The sequence below is a fragment of the Gallus gallus genome, chromosome Z (genome assembly GCF_016699485.2).
Source record: "Gallus gallus isolate bGalGal1 chromosome Z, bGalGal1.mat.broiler.GRCg7b, whole genome shotgun sequence".
In the NCBI taxonomy this organism is placed as follows: domain Eukaryota; kingdom Metazoa; phylum Chordata; class Aves; order Galliformes; family Phasianidae; genus Gallus; species Gallus gallus.
This window is the reverse complement of record NC_052572.1, coordinates 1,570,909-1,589,461: the sequence shown is the minus strand read 5'-3', so window position 1 is coordinate 1,589,461 and position 18,553 is coordinate 1,570,909. Positions and strand designations below refer to the sequence as shown.

At 53.6% G+C, this 18,553-nt stretch overlaps 1 protein-coding gene across 2 annotated transcripts in view; it reads right to left on the bottom strand.

Moving 5' to 3' along the window:
• Positions 1-17,788, bottom strand: part of SMAD7 (SMAD family member 7) — a 28,223-nt gene extending 10,435 nt beyond the window's left edge. The window contains exons 1-3 of one of the 2 annotated variants that reach the window (XM_427238.8): positions 16,078-17,788; positions 13,518-13,571; positions 8,698-8,772 (exon numbers count right to left, since the gene is read on the bottom strand). In XM_427238.8, the coding sequence (XP_427238.2) occupies positions 8,698-8,772; positions 13,518-13,571; positions 16,078-16,576 (628 nt within the window). In that variant the 5' untranslated portion in view covers positions 16,577-17,788. The remainder of the gene's footprint in view (positions 1-8,697; positions 8,773-13,517; positions 13,572-16,077) is intronic. The other variant, XM_004949014.5, reaches the window with a different exon arrangement.
• Positions 17,789-18,553: the final 765 nt, after the last annotated feature.

Below are 18,553 nucleotides of genomic sequence, written 5' to 3'. Positions count from 1 at the left end.
TGCAGGCTGCATGCTAGAAGGGCAGTAAAAGCCCTCCTAAACCCGGAGCAGAGCGGGGCACTGCTTCCACACAGATACCCAACACCCAGATGTGTGCTGGGATCTGTCCCTGAGTGCATTCCGCACACATACAGACACACACAGACACAAACACACACGGCATCCCATTGCAATCACGGGGAAAAAACACAAAGATCCCCTCCCGGCAGCACGCTGACCTGCAGCTCTCCCCAGAGTTATTGCAAAAGCGAAAACAGACGTTTCCCTTAACAAATAAATAAATAAATGAATAAGAATTAGGAATCCCACCACCCACCCCGCGCCGCGTTCCTTCCTAGAGGGCAGGGAGAGGCTTTTGCAAAACATGGAAACGCGGAACAAAAGTCCTTTTCACGCCACCGTGCCCCCGCCGGCCCCGCTGCGTAACCATTATGAAAACGGTGAAGCGGGGCTGGCATTTGGAGCATTTACTGCATTCCTGCCAATAAATTCCATTCCCGGATCCGCTGCGGAGCGGCCCTCTCCCCCCTCATTCCTCCCGGCTGGCTTTACAGCCTCATCGCCGCCGCGGGGCCAGGGCCCTGCGAGGGGGAAAAGCACCCCGCGCCAGACTGGAGACAGCGCGCAGACGGAGCGAGTTAATCATTACTGCTGTCTGCCTCCGTAATCTAATCACGGCCGCTCCTACGAGCACGTGGCACAGTCCTGGTGCTCAATGGAGCTGGGGCACGGGGATGGACGGACGGATGGACGGACCGGCACGGAACCCCCAGGTTGGCCAACTAAGAGACTGAGGGCTGATGAAGGGATCTTGGCTGGAGCTGACAAGGCGGGAGCTGCCCGGCAGTGCAGCCCTCCCTACGCCTCTCGCTTTGCTTGGGATTAATAATGCGGAGCAATTAGAGAGAATATTACGTTCGTTAAGTAATTAACCCTCCCGGAGCTGCGGTGGAGCTGGCACCTCTGGTTGGCATGGATGGGGCCAGCAGCTTGTCCTGAGCCATGAAGAACCCAGGGGTGGAATACCCCAAAAGCCACTTACTCATGGATGAAGACCCCACAAGAACAGCTTGCTCGTGGATGATACCCCCAAAGAACCTGCTTGCCCTGTGCTGGAGGTGGCTTTACCCAGCAGTGCAGCGGTACCAGGGCCACCTGTCCTCACATGCCACCCCCCAGCCTCAAACTCCGCTCCTCCCACCCCACAAGCCGCAGGTGACGGCGGTGACACCGCGACACATTTTCCACGCTGGCTCTTGTGGGGATGTGACAAAGCACAGCGAACCCGCAGGGCTCTGGGTGTGAAGATTTATGGGTTTGTTCCTTCTCGTGAGCTCCAGCGTCTCAGCCCGGCTTCCAAAGAAAACGAATCCATCGCTTCAAACACAGTGATGTAACCTCAGCTCCCCACTCCTTTTCCAAATAAAACTGCTGCTATCTGACTCCTGCTCACAGGATGGCTTTATGGGGTTATTCAGTCCCCTGCCCCGCAAAGTGAGACCGCAGCAACCCCACAGGGCTCCACAGCTTATGGAGCTTCCCTATGCAGCAACCAGGACCTTCCCACCAGTGGCACATCCCAGGAATTTCTAGCATCCTGAAGGCAGCGCCATTGGTTTCGTCAGCGCGAGTCAACGGAGCAAGAGCCAACTCCCCCGGCTGTAAAAGCAGAAGGTGTTTGGACTTCCCTCACCTCCCCAGATTGACGTTTCTCAGCCTTAAAGATGGGGATCTGGGAGGTTTGAGATGGAGGGGGTGGGGTGGGATATGCGGCAGCTCTGCCCCACGGAGCCACGTGGCCACAGGGCACACCGCCGTGAACCGGCGCTCATTGAATCAGCGCTGGCATCTCTACAAACAGAATCTATTCAGAAAGAAAATTACTATTCATCAGCTCCAGCTCCCTTATTATGTACACATCCACAGATGTGCTTGCAACCATGCTCCAACGGCCCAACAGCCCGAGCCATTTGTCTTGGGGAGAAATCTGCCTTCCCACCTGCCCCGCGCAAAGAGAATGCCTCAGAAAATCATGAAGAGTTGTGCTTCACCCAAAAAAGTCCATGCAAGTCATAGAGTCACCGAATCATGAAGGTCGGAAAAGACCTTTGAGATACCAAAGCCCAACCCCAAACCACCTCCATCAGTTCTCGAACACCTGCGGGGTGGAGGCTATCAAGAAAAGGGTTGTAACACATGCTGGATGCCCCACTCCATCTCCAAGGTGGTTATGGGTGCTCATGAGCTGGGAGAGTGATGGCACATTGAGGACGGGAAAGCAGGAGAAGAGACTGAGAAGAAAACAGGGAAAAATGGACAGCAGATTTTGGAAACTGGGAGAGGAGATGAAGGGGGAAAATGGGCAAGAAATGAGGTGCTGACTCCCCCAACCAGCAGGGATGAGGGACGCAATGGAAGGAGCTCATCTCTGCCCCCAGGTTCACCCCAACAACCTCCAACACCATGGATTCAACTTCAGGACCCGGAGCCATGATGAATCCTGGGCAGTGAGGTTAGAAGGGTAGAGAAGGGCTGAGCCAGCTCTTACCGAGCTGCTCCCTCTCTATTTTTTTTTTTTTTTTTTTTACTTTTTGCAAGTTAAAACCAAGATAATGACACTGGGTGGGGACCAGTTTGGAGAGCTGAGCAGCCAAACCAAAACGTGCCTCCGAGCCAAGCGATTCCCCAGCCTCAACGTTTGGGGAAGGAAGCTGAGAGCAGCCATGAAACGATCCCTCAGTGTGCCGAGGTGGAGCGCTCAGGCAGAGGTGACCCTGCTAGTAAAATATTTTTCAACAGAATGAAAATAAAACAAGAGCGCTCCGGCTGCAAGCTGCGCTCCGTAGGGCTGCGTCCCTCCTCCTCTGCTTCCCTCTCTTTTCTCCTCCTCCTTGGCACTTTCTTCCCTTCACTAATAACGCTGTTTTCTTGCATTTTTTTTTCCTTTCCCCCTTCTTGGCTCTTTTCACCTAAACCCTGATGTAATTTCCTGTCCTGTCCCAATGTTTCCTGTTCGTTAACAGGGTGAAAGTTATCATCACGCACTTCAACAGCGAACCAAAAAACAGCGGAAAAAAAAAAAAAAAAAAGCAAGAAGCAATGGGAGAGAAGGGCAGACCGGGTGGTATTCCCAGTGCCACCCTATTCCTAAAGAGCAGCCAGCGGCCATTCGGGGACAAACCAATGGGATTTGGACAAGAAGGCTGTACATGCAAAGTGGATTTTTTTTTTTTTTTTTTGCATGGCGACACCAAAACGGAGACCGTGCCTCAGCGGTTAATAATATCCCTGTGCTGAAAATAAACTGGGAAGGAAGCTCCTTTGTGACAGTGGGCGGGCGGCCAGGCTGCGGCGTGGGTCATTCAATCTGCCGGGGGTTGGCACTGCACGGGGCCTGGCTCCCAACATCTGCCCTGTGCCAAAGAGTGGGTCTGGGGACCGCGATGTGTCCCCATGCCCCCGGTATTCGCCACGCACACCCAACCACCATGCTCACAGCACTGGTGTTTGAAAGCGCAGTCCCAGTGACCCATGGCGGGTCGGTGCGTGGGGTTAATGTCACTGTTCCCATAGTGTAACTGATACCTGCATGCAGACAGTGGGGATGGAATGGCTCCGTCCCCGTACGAGTGTTTGTGTCCTGTCTCGGTTTCAATGTCCCCAACGATCGGGTTTCCGCCACTCATTGGGACATTTTATTTTGCAGCAGAGAGTGGTTTGGGTTGCTTGCCAGTGCAGGCACACACCCCTCCCTGGCTCCATGCTTCCAAATCCACTTTCCTACCCTTGTTCCTCCCCCCAAAAGCTTCAGGCTATAGGAGAAAACTCAACGGCCCCAAAGCCACATAGAATCACAGAAGCTGCTCAGGGACATGATTTAGCAGAGGGTTGTTAGAGTTAGGGTAGTATGGTCAGGCTGGACTTGATGAACTCTAAGGTCTTTTCCAACCTGAACAATTCTATGATTCTATGATTCTAATCATTAAAGCTGGAAAACACCACTAGGACCTTTAAGTCCAACTGTCAACCCATCCCCACCATGCCCACTCACAGAATCACTAAGGTCAGAAAAGACCTCTGAGATGACAAAGTCCAACCATCAAACCATCACCAGCACACTGGCACCACAGGGAGCTAGGAAACACCCCAGAAACCCAAATCCCTTTGGTGCGGAGAGAGCAAACAAGATAAGGGGCTGCAACACAGCTCACAGTGGGATTCCTCCTGCAATTTAGTGCAGACCAGCCCCAAGGCATCACGTAACTGAGAAATGGGATGGGATGATTCACTGCCACCCCTTGGGTTTTAACTCATCCTGGGAGAACATCTCGGGGAGCATCCTAATCACTAAGGCTGAGAAAGACCTCCAAGACCATCAAGTCCAACCATTGACCAACCTCAACATCATTAAGCTTGGGAAAGACTTCCAAGAAGTCCAACTCTCAGCTCGTCACCACCATGCCCACTCACAGAGTCATAAAGCCACTAAAGGTGGAAAAGGCCTCCAAGATCCCCAAGCCCACCTACTGACCCACCACCCCCACATCCACTGACCACGTCTCTAAGCAGAACCACAACATCATTATGGTTGGAAAAGACCTCCAAGATCCCTAAGTCCAACTGCTGACCCACCCCACTATATGCCCACTGCCCACGTCCCCAACACCCCCCTTCTCCAGAGCAGCTCAAATCCACCACCCAACGGGTGCCGACTGCCTCTGGGCTCCTACAGGCTGACTGTCCCATAGAACCCCCCCCCCCGGAGCCGAGGAGCAGTCGGTGCCAGGCCGGCGGTGCCGTGGTCAGCTGATGCTGAGCAGCCCGAGGCTCCTCGCCTGGCAGGCAGCCTGCAGCACGCCGGCTCCAGCACTGTCATCCTGCATTAACCCCTGATAACCTCCGCCCTGCAGCATGGGGCCACGCTCTGCTGGGAGGCTCAGGACAGAGGCTCAGGAGGAAAGGGTGCAGCAGCTTTGTGCAGCGTTGGATGGGGTCAAAAAGAAAAAAAAAAACAAAAAAAAAGGAAATCTAAAAGGAGGACGTAAGCTCACAAATAAATCATGAATAAGTGACCGCCTCCCCCCCCCCCAATAAAATAATAATAATATAAAAAAAAATTCCAAGCAATTGTTTATCCTTGGGACAAATATACAACCCGAGCTGCACAGGAAGATGTCTCAATTTCAGATTATAATAGGATGCCCGTTTGTAAATAAAGGCATTTCACAGAAGGCCATAAACCCTGTGCTGGGGGAGGTGGAAGGGGGGACCGGAGCCACGTGGGACCTCTGGCGGATAGCTGCGGGTCTGGGCAAGGTGCTGCTCCCTGAGAGCAGATACCAGCAGGGATCAGAGGCATAGTGCAACATTCCAGGCCTGCCCGCCATCCCATAATGAAACGTCACTCAGTCTCATGCCGCCAAGACGGAGCAGATCTGAAGGAAATGCTCCATCAGACCAGGCGAGGTCTGCTCCCTGCCTCCAGCCTCCACTGGACCTTCCCCATCTCCTCCAACATCCCATGGAGATCCCACCCCTGCGCTGGGAACTCCCCGCTGGGATTAGGGCTGCTTGGGGTGTTGTGCCCATCACATCCCCCAGAGCCACCCCCACATGCTCTGTTTGGAAGCAGAGCACTAACCAAACCCATCTGCTGGGAGTGAGCTCCAAACCCAGGAAGAGCTACCCTCTGTCTCCCATTTGCAGGAATTATTTTTATCCCCAATGGGATATTTTCCCTCTGGGTCAACATGACAAAGAGCTGGGAGCACCCAGAAAGGCTTTGGGTTGGAAGGGATCCTGAAGACCATCTAGAACAACCATCCTGGTGGGCAATGCAAGAACTACCCGTAAAAATAAAGAGAAGAAAAAGAGAGAGGGAAGTCCCATACAAAGCAGCACAGAGGGGGACAAGGGCTGGACAGTGGGAGAGCCAGGGCTGTGCCGTGGGTCAATAGGAGGGGATGTGGGCGCACTGATGCTGCACAATGCCCAGTCATGCTGCACACACGCTCCACAGGTTCCCTCCTCTGGTTCTGACCTCTGGAACAAACCTCATCCCCACCCTTTTTTTCTCTTTCTTTTTCCCCCCCATTTACAACTGAAGCCAACTAGGTCACGGAGGCATCATGTGGCCGTGTCCCCTCCCTTTGTCCCCACCCCTCGCACTCTGTCCCCTTCCACGCTGCTGCTGACAACATGAAAACACAACTCCACCTCGTAGGAGGGCACCCCGAGTTTTCCACCCATCCCTCTGTGGTTCTGCACATGGACACTTATCTGCTGCCTGTTACTGTTACCCAACTGGTATCAAATTGGCTATGCAACTGGTACCCAACTTGTATCTAATAGTACTCAACTGACACCTAACTTTGTACCCAACCGGTACCCACCTTGGTACTTAACATGGTGCCCTAGTGGTACCCAACTTCTACTCAACTGGTACCAGACTTGGTACCCTACCAGTACTCAACTTCTACTCAACTGGTACCCAACTTGGTAGGCAACTGGTACCCAACTTCGTACGTAACCACTACCCAACTGTATCCAACCTGGTCCTTGCACTCATGATGCTGCAAAGCTGCATCCCTCCATCGCATCCCTCCTGGCCCAGCTTCCAAACCCACAGAAATGGGTTTTCATCACTTCTATTAAAGCCCCCTACTGTAAGGCCACCACAAGCTCTGGAATCTCCAAGAGCAGAGGAGGATGCATTTCTCCATAGGGAACCTGCAACCCACATCTGCCCTAAAGAGTTCCGAGAATGCCCTGCCTCCTTAACATACCCTTCAAACACACTCTTCTGCTGACTTAAATATGCCAGGAGGTAAAAAAAAGAAAAAGAAAAAGGAGTAAGTTGGCTTTAGAGAATTGCTGCAAGCAGCGTTTATTTTCCTTTCTCAACTGGGTCCCTCCAGTTGGGAATTTTCAGTGCTACACTTCTGTGCGCGGAGCGGAGATGCCAGTAAATCAGAGCAAATGCAAAACAAATGCTCTTTCATGTGGAGGCACTCGGCTTTGTTTCATGGCCTGTGTAGCTAACCGTGTCCCTCCGTGAGTCAAATCTCCTATCAGCTCCTCATTAAGCTCAATGGCTACATTTGTGGAGGGAAAAGAGTGAGCAGTGATGATAAAAGGGTCTGTTTCCAGGCTTTTTTTTTTTTTTTTTTTTTTTTTTGGTGTGGAAGAAACCTTAGATTTAAAAATAATAATAATAAATCCAAACATGTGGAATATGAAAAATAAAAAGACTGCACTCGATGGGGGGGGGGGGGGAATGAGCCCTCCTTCTGGGGTTTGTTCATCACTATCCCAGAGCATCCCAATGCCCCCCCCCTCCCTCTCCCCAGGGCCCTGGGGAGCGCACCGGGTGATTTCCTGCAGCCCAGGCCCCCTCCCTCCTTCCCTCCAGCACAGAGCAGCCAGACGAGATGTTATCAATCGCCGGCCCTTGCAGAAAGCCCCCTGCTAAAAGCAAGTGCTTCCTCTGCTTATTTCATGTGGTATCCTGTGGAACTGAGCTCTCTCCTCCCCTCCGCAATGGGCACATTTCAGGAGGAAAAAGGAAAAAAAAAAAAAAAATCAACAACCAAAACAAAACTATCTAACAACATCCTTATTGTGTTGTTTTGCTTCTCATCTCCTTTCTTTTTCCAGACCCTTTTTTCTTCCCTAAAGCCAGAGGCTCCAATGACAAAAAGGAAAAAAAAAAGGAAAACCCAACGCTAGAAACGACAAGTTGCTCCGTTCCCAATCCCCCTCCCTTTGATTAATTCTCATTAGGGCCCTTGGACAAACAATATGCTCCCCTCTCAAATAACAGCCGGGGTATACATTACACCCAAAGAAAAACAAACAGGGCTGGCTTAAAGACATCCACACCAAACGCCATTCCTGGAGAGAGGGACGGCCCCGCGCGCGCGCAGCCTACATATTTCTGGAATTCCATCTCAGGGCAACATGGTGCATCAATGCTCCACAAATCGTAAATCAGGGAGACATCCCAACAAAGGAAGCACCTTCCAACACAGCAAGGACGTGCAGGTACACGGTATCGGACACTCGGCACAACTGCTTTAATCCCGGCAATGTCAACACGCAGAGTCCAACCACAGATGTGGGAGGGTGATGGGGATTTGCACATTGGGAAAAACCAAGGAGGGTTGGGAAAACCACTCTAAAAAACACATCACGTGACGGCACTTGCAAGCTGAAGGAGGTGGGAGATGGGGAAACAAGAGAAACTCAACACGTTCTGTGAAGATGCATGAAGTATTGGGTGCCAGAACCCCAATGAGCAGAGCCCAAGGCAGTGCCCAGGTATGGCTCTTGTCCCAGGGACAGGACATCAGTGCCACCACTGCCAGGCAAAGGACACCACCCCCTTCTGCAAGGGACCACCACATTGATCATAAAACACATGCACCCGACCAAAGCAACACCAACACCAGTCAGCCTTCCAACACACCTCACTCCAAAATCAATGGGGCATGAGGCTAGAATACAAAGGAAACATCAGCTTCTGGGGATGGACAACTTTCTCCGGCATTTCAACACATCCTCTGCATGTGAAATCAAACCAAATTCTCCTTCAGAGCACACTTTTCCCAACGAGACACACCTCCAAAACCCTTGGCCAAGGGACCCAACAGGACACGAGTGGAGACAACCGCGTAAAGTCAAGGAGAAATGTCTTACCTGAGAGCCCCCCAGGGGCTAGACAATTAGTTCCCCCTGTTTCAGTGGAGGAAGGCACAGAGTCTGGACAACCTGCTGTAGCAGAGGGAAAGAAGAAGGAATCAGTGTACATGCATTACTCTGCAGGCTCCAAGCAAAGCTGCAAGCATCGTGCACATTCCGAAGCGTTCAACAGGAAGCGATTACTAATTGGCTGCACACACACGGCAGTTCATCAAGAGGCATCCACCCTAACTCATCACCTCAATCAAGACTCTGCACAGTACTTAATCACTGGCCCTGTGCTGATTACAGTGTGGCAACAAATGACAGACCGGCGGCCACCTCTCCATCTGAGTCACCGGGGTAGGACATCATGTTGTTCTTGCAATGGAGCTGCCAAAATCATGGCTTTGTGCACCAAAGTACTCACCACCTGAGCTTGCCGAAGTGGGAACTGAAATGGAGATGGCTCATAGGTTTAAGTCTGTGCTGCACTGCTTGGGTTTTGGACCTCTCCATCCCCAAGTTTTTGGACCTCCTCATCCCTAGCCACACAAGCGTCTCCCCTCCTTGCTCCAGGTGACAATAGCTAACACCAGTCCCCTAATCCTACAGCTTTTTCATCACAGCCACGGGGGAAACAACCCCAAGGCCACACTATGCCTGAAGGGGGAGGAGGGCAAGAAGAAAGCCCCACAGAGTTCACACAAATCCTCAGTTCTTAGAATCCTAGAATGGTTGAGCTGCAAGGGACCTGTAAGACCACAGAATCACAAAACATTGGGTTGGAAGGGCTCTGTAAGACCACAGAATCACAAAACATTGGGTTGGAAGGGCTCTGTAAGATCACAGAATCACAAAACATTGGGTTGCAAGGACTCTGTAAGACCACAGAATCGCAAAACGTTGGGTTGGAAGGGCCCTCACAGAACATCCAGCCCTTTGGCAGGTTGCTGGAGGAATTTGGCCTCATCAGGGTGACGTCCCTAACGACATCCCTTTGCTCACTGCTCTATCTCAACACAAGGGCCACCACCAAGGGAGCCCAGATAGCCCTCTTCCTACTGATAAGTCACTTCTCCAGACTTCATCCCTGAAATCTCAATGAAATTTAAAAAAAAAAACACTGTGTGCATAACCTCCTTTTATCAGAGTGAAGTCGCAGCCCTCACAGGAATATACAGTTTAACAGGATACACTTAATCACGCTGAAAACAATAGAGGAGACAGGAAATGGACTTACTTGTGAAACAGCGCACACTATACACTCTCTAAATGCCTTGAAGTGTTTGCTGTTCTTTAAAGAAATTCGCTATTTTTTTTTCTCCTTTTATTTAACTCTTTCCAACCCAGACAGAAGGCTCCTCAAGCTGTGTCCCTGAGACAACTTCAGCTGCTTGGGTTGCAGACGTGGTCTGCACACAGGACCATCCCACAGGTGAGACAGACCCATAGCCTCCCAAAACACTACAAAACACACCAAGGAAAGGCACAGCACCCCTTCATCACTGCTTTACAGCTCTCAGATCCCACTCTCACAAGGTGCCAGCTCCTACCCAGAGGTTACCCAACCTCCAGCTCCCATTGATGCTATGGGGGCACTGCCAACATCCCAGCAGCTCCTGTCCCAAATAACATGGGACAAAGTACTGGCTTGGATTACCTGTGGGCACTACTGTTCATCTCACATCTAACACAGCTCTTATTCTATGCAAAGCTGTAGAGAAGCAGAGAATGGCTTGGGTTACAAGAGATCATCTAGACCAACTCTGAGGTGTACGGACAACAGCCAAAGTGTACTAACATCAAATCCACCCCAACAACCCCAAAACAGCAGCCCCAGCCCCGCTCTCCTCCAGCCGATGACATAGCCCCTCAGAACCTCCACCACTTCCAAGAATGTGGCAATGCCACAACACAGTGGACATCACCACCAGAACCCACGTTGGCTCACGTGGGGCATGCAGAGCTCCGTACTTCCATCGCCATTATCATGAAATGGTTGCACTTGATGACCTTGGAGGTCCTTCCAGGCTCAATGACTCTATGAGTGAGCACAATGGGGTTGGGTCAAAGGCTGGACTTGACCTAAGGAGGTCTTTCCAACCTCAGCGATTCTGTGATGGAGAAATGCTGGGAGCACGTTCCCACCTCCACAGACAATGCTGCTCTTTCCAATGCCCAGTGGATATCCAATATCCAAGTTATCCAATGACCAGTGAGGGCACTGCTCCAACCCAAGGTCCCGCACTGCATCCAAAGACGCACCACGTCAACAGCACTGCGCTGTCCCACTGCCAAGCACTGACCTAACCCAAAAACCCCTACGTGAAGGCGGGAACAGAGGGAGCACCGCAGGGACAGATGGATGCTGGAACACAAAATCCCACGGCTCGGTGCAAGCCGAGCTGCAGAGGAAGCCCCAACCACCTGCACCGACACACCGCGAGCTCCACGCGCCCCGCGGTCACAGTTCAACTGCCAAATGGGCTTTTCTTTCAAAAGGGGAAAAAAAAAAAAGAAAAAAAAAAAAAGAAGAGGGCTTTTCGGTGAGTAACCCAGTTGCTGCTTCGCTTCCGATTGGCAGCGTTAATCACTTCCTATTGGCTGATCCGCATCACTTTTCCTTTCGAAATGGCACATTCCTGCTCTGCGGCTTTGCTGTTTACACACATTTTGCTACCTTATGTCAACACTTGCTAATGAATAAATATGTCGCCGGGCTGCTGAGAGCGAGGCCCTGCTGGAGGCAGACGGGACAGTTCAGCCCTGCTAATGGACTGATCCCAGCATTAACCCTTCAGCCCATAAAGGGCAGAGCCGTCTGCAGAGCACGTTTAATCCCATGGATGGGGAGAAACAAAGGTTACCAAGGAACGAGCCCAGATATCACACACTTCTAGGGGGAGCGGCCCCCTGTCCGGGCGAAATCACACCTCTTTGTCCCAAAACCACAAATCCCAGAGACCTCAGGGCGTGGGATGCTGAGCCTCCTATCATCCCCTCTTCCATTCATCCACTCGCCTTCCCCTCGTGTTCTTTCACCCCATAGCAAAACATCCCATGCTCTGCAACCCAACAGCAGCAGCACACCTCTACCCGTAACCTTGCACTGCTCCTAGGGCCTTGCAGAGTGGAAAACCCAGCGGTGCTACGGGGCAGGATGGGACCCCACCACGGGACCCAGGTCACCACGGCACTGGGGCTTCCTCCATTCATTTTCTGAGAAAACAATTGAAAATGAAAAGGCCAATTCCAGTCAATCCCGTGGGGCTCATCCCGACTCCAGCAGCCAGGCCCGAAAAGTGCAGAGCAGTGATTTGCAGGGAAGTGTGGAGCAGTGATTGCAGGGAAACTGCTCTTCTGGCCAAAATGGGGGGGGGGGGAAGACCAACAAAAAAGGCAATAAACCCTACAAACTGTAGGCAAAACCATAACAAAAACCCAGCGCCGCTCTCCGAAAACGCATCTTGGAATCTCTCCACCAAGGAGCATCACCACGGGAGCACTGAGCAGCCCCACTCATCTTTAAGGACAGAGGGATGTGTGGACAGGGGGGTGTGGGCTTCCCCCAGGCTCCCCCCACTCCCAGCCCTCCCCTCCTCAGCCCCACGTGTTGCCGAGCAGGAGCTGACACAGAACTGCTGTTGCCAACCCCAGGTGGGGTTCCTCTGCCACCCCAACACCCAACCACAACCAACACGGTGCTGCAAAAACCCCCCTTTCCAGACTCTCCCCTGCAACTTATCCTCATTTTCCCAAGCCCACAGCACGGGATTATGCCCCTGCAGCCCCACACGCCTCCCCCAGCCCATGTGTCACATCTCATTGCGAGCCACAGCCATCACCACGTATCCCACATTCCTCCTGCCCCATTGCTTGGGGGGCAGCCAAGGTCCCACAGCAGCCCCAAGCCCTCGTGGTGACAAAGGCAGTGCTGCCTTCCCCACATTTCTAACCAGAAATGGCCCTTCTCCCTCCATTTTTAACCCATTTATCCCCTCTTCAAACCCATTTTCTCCCATTTTTAATCAGTCTTCCCAAACTTTAACCCATTTTAAGCCGTTTTCCCCCATTTTTCATCAATTTTTTCGATTTTTTCACCGATTTTCCTCCATTTCAACCTGTTATCCCCATTTTCCATCTGTTTTCCCCTATTTTTCCTCATTTATCCCCACTTTTAATCAATTTTCCCCCATTTTTAACTCATTCATCTCCACTTTAACCTGTTTTCTCCCATTTTTAACTCACTTATTCCCACTTTTAATCAATATTTCCCCAATTTGAATCATTTTCTCCGTTTGTAACCTGTTTATCCCCATCTTTAATTCAGTTGCCCCCCCTTTTTAACACCCTTTCCCACAGTTTTGATCACTTTTCTCAATTTTTAACCAATTTCCCCCGTTTTTAACCTTTTTATTCATATTTTTAACTGGCTTTCCCCTATTTTAATCACTTTTCCCTATTTTTAACCCGTTTTCACCCGTTTTAACCCACTTATTCCCATTTTAAACCCAGTTTTCCCAACTTTAACCCATTTTCCCCCATTTTAACCTGTTTATCCCCATTTTAACCCATTTCCCCCCATTTTAATCACTTTTCTCCATTTTTAACCCATATTCCTCCACTTTTAACCCGTTTATCCCCATTTTTGATCAGTTTTCTCTGCTTTTAACCCACTTCCCCCCGTTTTTTAACCCATTTCTCCCCATTTCTGACACATTTATCCTCATTTTCAGCTCATCTTTCCCTCACTTTCAGGCCGTTTTCCACCCATTTTAACCCATTCCCCCCTTCCTCCCCTCCCCCACTCCAGCGCTCGCAGGATCCGCACTCACCCGTCGGCTTGAGGAAATCCATGGGATATCTGGAGTAGGGCGGAGGAGGAGACTCTGCAGGGAGAAAAGAGCCGAGGGAATGAAAAGCTGTGCCATGAGAAAGAACAAACAGAGCGACAGGCGATAGGCGATACGATAGCGGCATTCCCGGCGCTGCGCCGGGCGGGACGGGACGGGACGGGACGGGACGGGGCGGCCGTCGGGTAAACAAAGCGGCGCTGGCGCCGGCGCTGCCGCGCGTCTGCGGGGGGCGCGGAGCCGGGGGGGCACCGAAAAGGGGGAGAAAAAGAGAAAAAAAAAAAAGATGTACTGCGAAGAGTTCGGGGGTCGGGGGGGGAGGGATCCCCCATCCCCACAGCCCCGCACGGGCGGTTGGGATTTAGTATTTCTTTCTGGTTTTTTTTTTGGCTGTGGGGGGAGGGGGAGTGTTGGCTGCATTCCTGACCTCATTCATACATCCCCACTCCTACATCGCCAAGTTTTACGTTGGTTGCATCCTTGCCTATAGCAGGGGGTTGGAACTAGACGATCCTAAAGGTCGCTTCCAACCCAAACCACTCAATGATCCCCAAACCCACTCCCACCTCCCCAGGCTTTTGGGGGTTGAGAACCGTAGTTTTAACCGGGTCTTCAGGGGGAATAAGTTGGTTGCATCCCCATCCCCCACATCCCCACCTCCAACCCCACACCCACAAGTTTGGGGGCTTAAGAATTATCGTTTCTCTTGAGTTTTTAGGGGGGAATGTTGGCTGCATCCCCAACGCATTCCTACGTCCCCACCTCCATCCACAATCCCATCCTCACATCCTCAAGTTTGTGGGGGATTGAGGATTATCATTCTTATGGGGTTTTTTTTTAGGAGGAAAAAGTTGGCTGCGTCCCCATTCCCACATTTCTAAATTTCGGAGATGGGGATTTTTTTGATATAATTATGATATTGCTACTGCTATCATTATTCAGAGGGAAAAAGTTGACTGCATCCCACATCCCCACACCTCTAAGCTTTAAAGGGGCTTATTACTGATACTGGGTTTCCAAGGGAAAAAAGTTGGTCGCATCTCTACCCCCTACGTCCCCATCCCCACTTCCATCCCCACCTCCACCTGCAACCCCATCCCCATCCCCATTCTCTACCCCATCCCTATAACCCATCCCCACCTCCATCTGCAACCCCATCCCTATCCCTGACCCCAGCCCCATATCACTACCTCCAACCCCATACCCCAGCCCCAACCCACCCTCATCCCCATATCTCTACCTGCAGCCCTGCCCTCAGGCCATGGCCCAGCTCCAGGTCATAGCTTATCCCTGACCCAATCCCACTTCCTCCATCCCCACGCCCAGTCTATACCCCATCCCCGTATCACTACCACCTTCATCTCCAGGCCATACCCTAGCCCCAATCCCAGGACCCCATCATACCCCAACCCCATCATTCCCATTATATCCATCCCTGGGACATAAGCCATCCCTAGGACATATCCCAGCTCCAGCCCCATATCACTACCGCCATCATCCCTATCCCTAGGACATACCCAACCCCTAGGACATATCCCAGCTCCAGCCCTATACCACTGCTTCCATCCCCAACCCTAGGACATATGCCATTCCCACCAGTAGCTCCAGTCCCACCCTTATTACTACCTCCATCCCCATCTCCACCCCATCATACCCCATCCCCATATGACTACCACCTCCATCCCCAGGACATACTCCATGCCAACCATGACCCCCAGTCCTATCCCCATCATTACCTCCATCTCCATCCCCAGTTCACTACCTCCGTTCCCACCCCGTTATACCCCATCCCTAGGACATACCCCATCCCTAGGACATACTCATCTCCATACTCCTCCAGTCCCATCCCCATTTCGCTACCTCCATTCCCACCCCATTATACCCTGTCCCTAGAACATACTCCAGCCCCAGTCCCATATCACTAAAATCACTGTCTCCAGCCCCATCTCCATTTAATGCCACCCTTAGGACATACTCCGTCCCCATCACTACCTCCATTCCCACCCAATTAAACCTCAACCCTGGGACATATCCCATCCTTAGGACATACTCCAGCCCCATCCCAATTTAATGCCATCTCTAGGGCATACTCCACCCCTAGAACATACTCCAGCCCCAGCTCCACATCACTATCTCCATCCCCGCCGATACTTCCATCCCCATCCCCATTTCACTACCTCCATTGCCACCCCGTTAAACCCCATCCCTAGGATATACCCCATCCCTTGGACACACTCCAGCCCCAGTCCCACGCCATAATCTCCATCCCCATCCCACTTCAATGCAATCCCCAGGACGTACTCCCTCCATCCCCATCCCCACATCACTACCAACTCCATCCCTCTCCCCGTCCCTAGGACATACCCCATCCCTACGACAGCGTCCATCCCCAGCCCCATCCCGATCTAACGCCGCCGCTAGGCCATCCTCCATGTCCCCATCTCCACATCACTACCAATTCCATCCCCACACCCCATCACACCCCATCCCCACACCGGTACCACCCCCATCCTCACCCCATCCCCACCCCCTCGCCCCGTACCGAGCTCGCAGAGACGGCTGAGGTGGTGCGGGTTGCAGCAGACGAGCTCTGTGGGCGCCGCGCCGTCGGCCTGGCAGCAGCCGCGGAGCCGCTTGAGGGGCGCGCCGTGCCGCAGCTCGGGCCAGCGGAACACCCGGCACAGCAGCGCGGGCAGCGCGTCCCGCTGCGCGCCCAACCGCGCCTCTCCGCGCGCCGGCAGCAGCACGCAGGGGGTGCGGGCCGCCCCGCGGGACTCGACGGCGCGCAGCAGCCCCTCCAGCTGCCGCTCTTTGCAGCGCTTCAGCACGGCGTGGGTCAGCGCCTTCAGCTCGCCCTCCGCCGCCCCCCGGCCGCCCCCGCGGGGGGGTTTGGCCGGGCAGCACCCCCGGCCCCCCCCGCCGCATGAGTGCGGCCGAGGCTCGGCCGGCGCACCGCCGTCGCCCGTCTCCTCCTCTCCGCCGCCGGGTGCGCGGCTCCGCCAGAGCCGTCGGACGAGGAGCGAGCGTTTGGTCCTGAACATGCGGGACGTGAGGAGGGGCCCCCGGCTACGGCACGGGCATGGCGTGCGCCGAGCATGAAGGGGCCGGCAGCCGGGGCGAGGCGGGGGGCAGCGGCGAGCGGGGGGGGGGCCCGGCCGGGCTGGTGCATGCGCCAGGCTCCGCGCTTTGATGGCGAGGGGGGGGGGGGTGCGCAGCGTGAGGAATACTCGCGCTGCGCGAGGTGAAAAGAAAAAAAAGCGGGGGGGGAAGCGTTCGGCGGGAGGGCGCTGCTCGCTTTTAAAAATACGAAACGATAAAAATGGGAAAAAAATAAAAAGTGACAGAAATCAGCGCAGTTTTACAGCGCTTTGCTTGGAGGTGGGCAGCGCAAGGGGCGACCGCGCTGCGAGGTGAAGTGGAAAAAAAGTGGGGACGTAAGGGGAGAGTTCGGGGGTGCCTCTCTCCTCTACTAAAAGAAGGAGAGGAAAAAGAAAAAAGAGGGGGGGGGAGGGAAATGGTAGAAAGAGGCGCAATTTCACAGCGCTTTGCTTGGGTCGGGGGAGAGAGGAGTGAGCAGCGCAAGGTTTGCCCGGGCTGCGCGAGGTGAACAGAAAAAAAAGTGTGGGGGGGGAAGAGAAAAACCCGAGGGTGCCGCTCTCCTTCAGAAAAAGAAGGAGAGAAAAAGGATAAAAAGGGAAAATGGGAAAAATCGGCGCGGTTTCAGAGCTCGGCTCCGCGGTGCATCGCGCTGGGGGGGGCGGCCCTGCGCGGGTGCGGAGAGAGCACAGAGCCGAGGGGAGTCCTGGAGCTGCCGGGGGCCGCAGCTCCCATCAACGCGCCGCGCTGGGAAGGGGAGAGGGGCGGAAAAAATGGAGAAGGGCGAGGCAAAGGGACGGGGCGGGAGGGGAAGAGTGAGGGGAAGAGGAGGGGGGGAAGAGAGAGGTTAAAAAAATATAAAATAGTAATAATTAAAAAAGATACTTAAAAAAAGGGAAAAAAAAAGAGTGGAAAATAAGATTAAAAAAGGAGCCCGGCGGCCCTACGTGCGGAGCGGCCTCGGCGCGTTCGTCGCGGTCCCGCGGAGCGGAGCAGCATCGCGCGTCCCCGCGGAGCCCCTTCTGCGCTCCGCCCGTCTCCGCTGCCCGATGTCCCCGCGCCGCTCCGCCGCTGCGAAGGAGAGAAACGGAGCGCGGAGTGAAGCGCGGCCCCCCCCGCGCCCCCACCCCTCTCCCGCAGCCGCTCGGGCTCTTCTCGCTTATTATTTTTCCTCCACCTCCTCCTCCTCCTCCTTCTCCTCCTCCTCCTCCTCCTCCTTCTCCTCCTCCTCCTCCTCCTCCTTTTTTTTTTTTTTCGCTCCCCGCACACACCCGCACCGCCGCGGCTTCGCCGTTCCCTTTTGCCTTTTTTTTTCTTTAATTATTTTTGCGGGGGGAGGAGGTGAGGGGGGGCGGGGGGGGGGGGGAGCGACGGTGCGTGCGCGTTGTGGCCGCGCCCGCCCCTTTTTTTTTTAAATCCTCCCTTCCCCCCCCCTCTTTCTCCCCCCCCCCCCCGGCTCCGTGTGCGCAGCCCCATCACGTGGGCGTCTAGACAGCGCGTCGCTCCGGGAGGGGAAAAAAAAGGAATTATATATTTATCTCCATCCGCCCGCACTGATCCGACGGCCCTTTGCGCAACGCGGGCGCGGGGTGCCCGGGGGGGGCATAGGATGGGGGCGGCCCCCCTCCGGCTGCTGCCTGCGGGGAGTTGGGGTGTGTGGGGGGGAAAGGTGCCCCAGGGGTGACCCCCGGTACTGAGCCCTAAAGGATGGGGTGGACCACCCCAAAGTGTGGAGCAGCGCCTGCCGTGCATAGGGGCGTGTTACAGCAGGGCTGCGTGCATGCCATGTGCTGTGCTGTGTGCTGTGTGCTGTGTGCTGTGTGCTGTGTGCGTGCTCCACGTGCTGCGTGTTCCATGTTATATCCTGCATGCAACATTGTTACATGCTACATGCTACGTGCTAGGTGCCAAATATTACATGC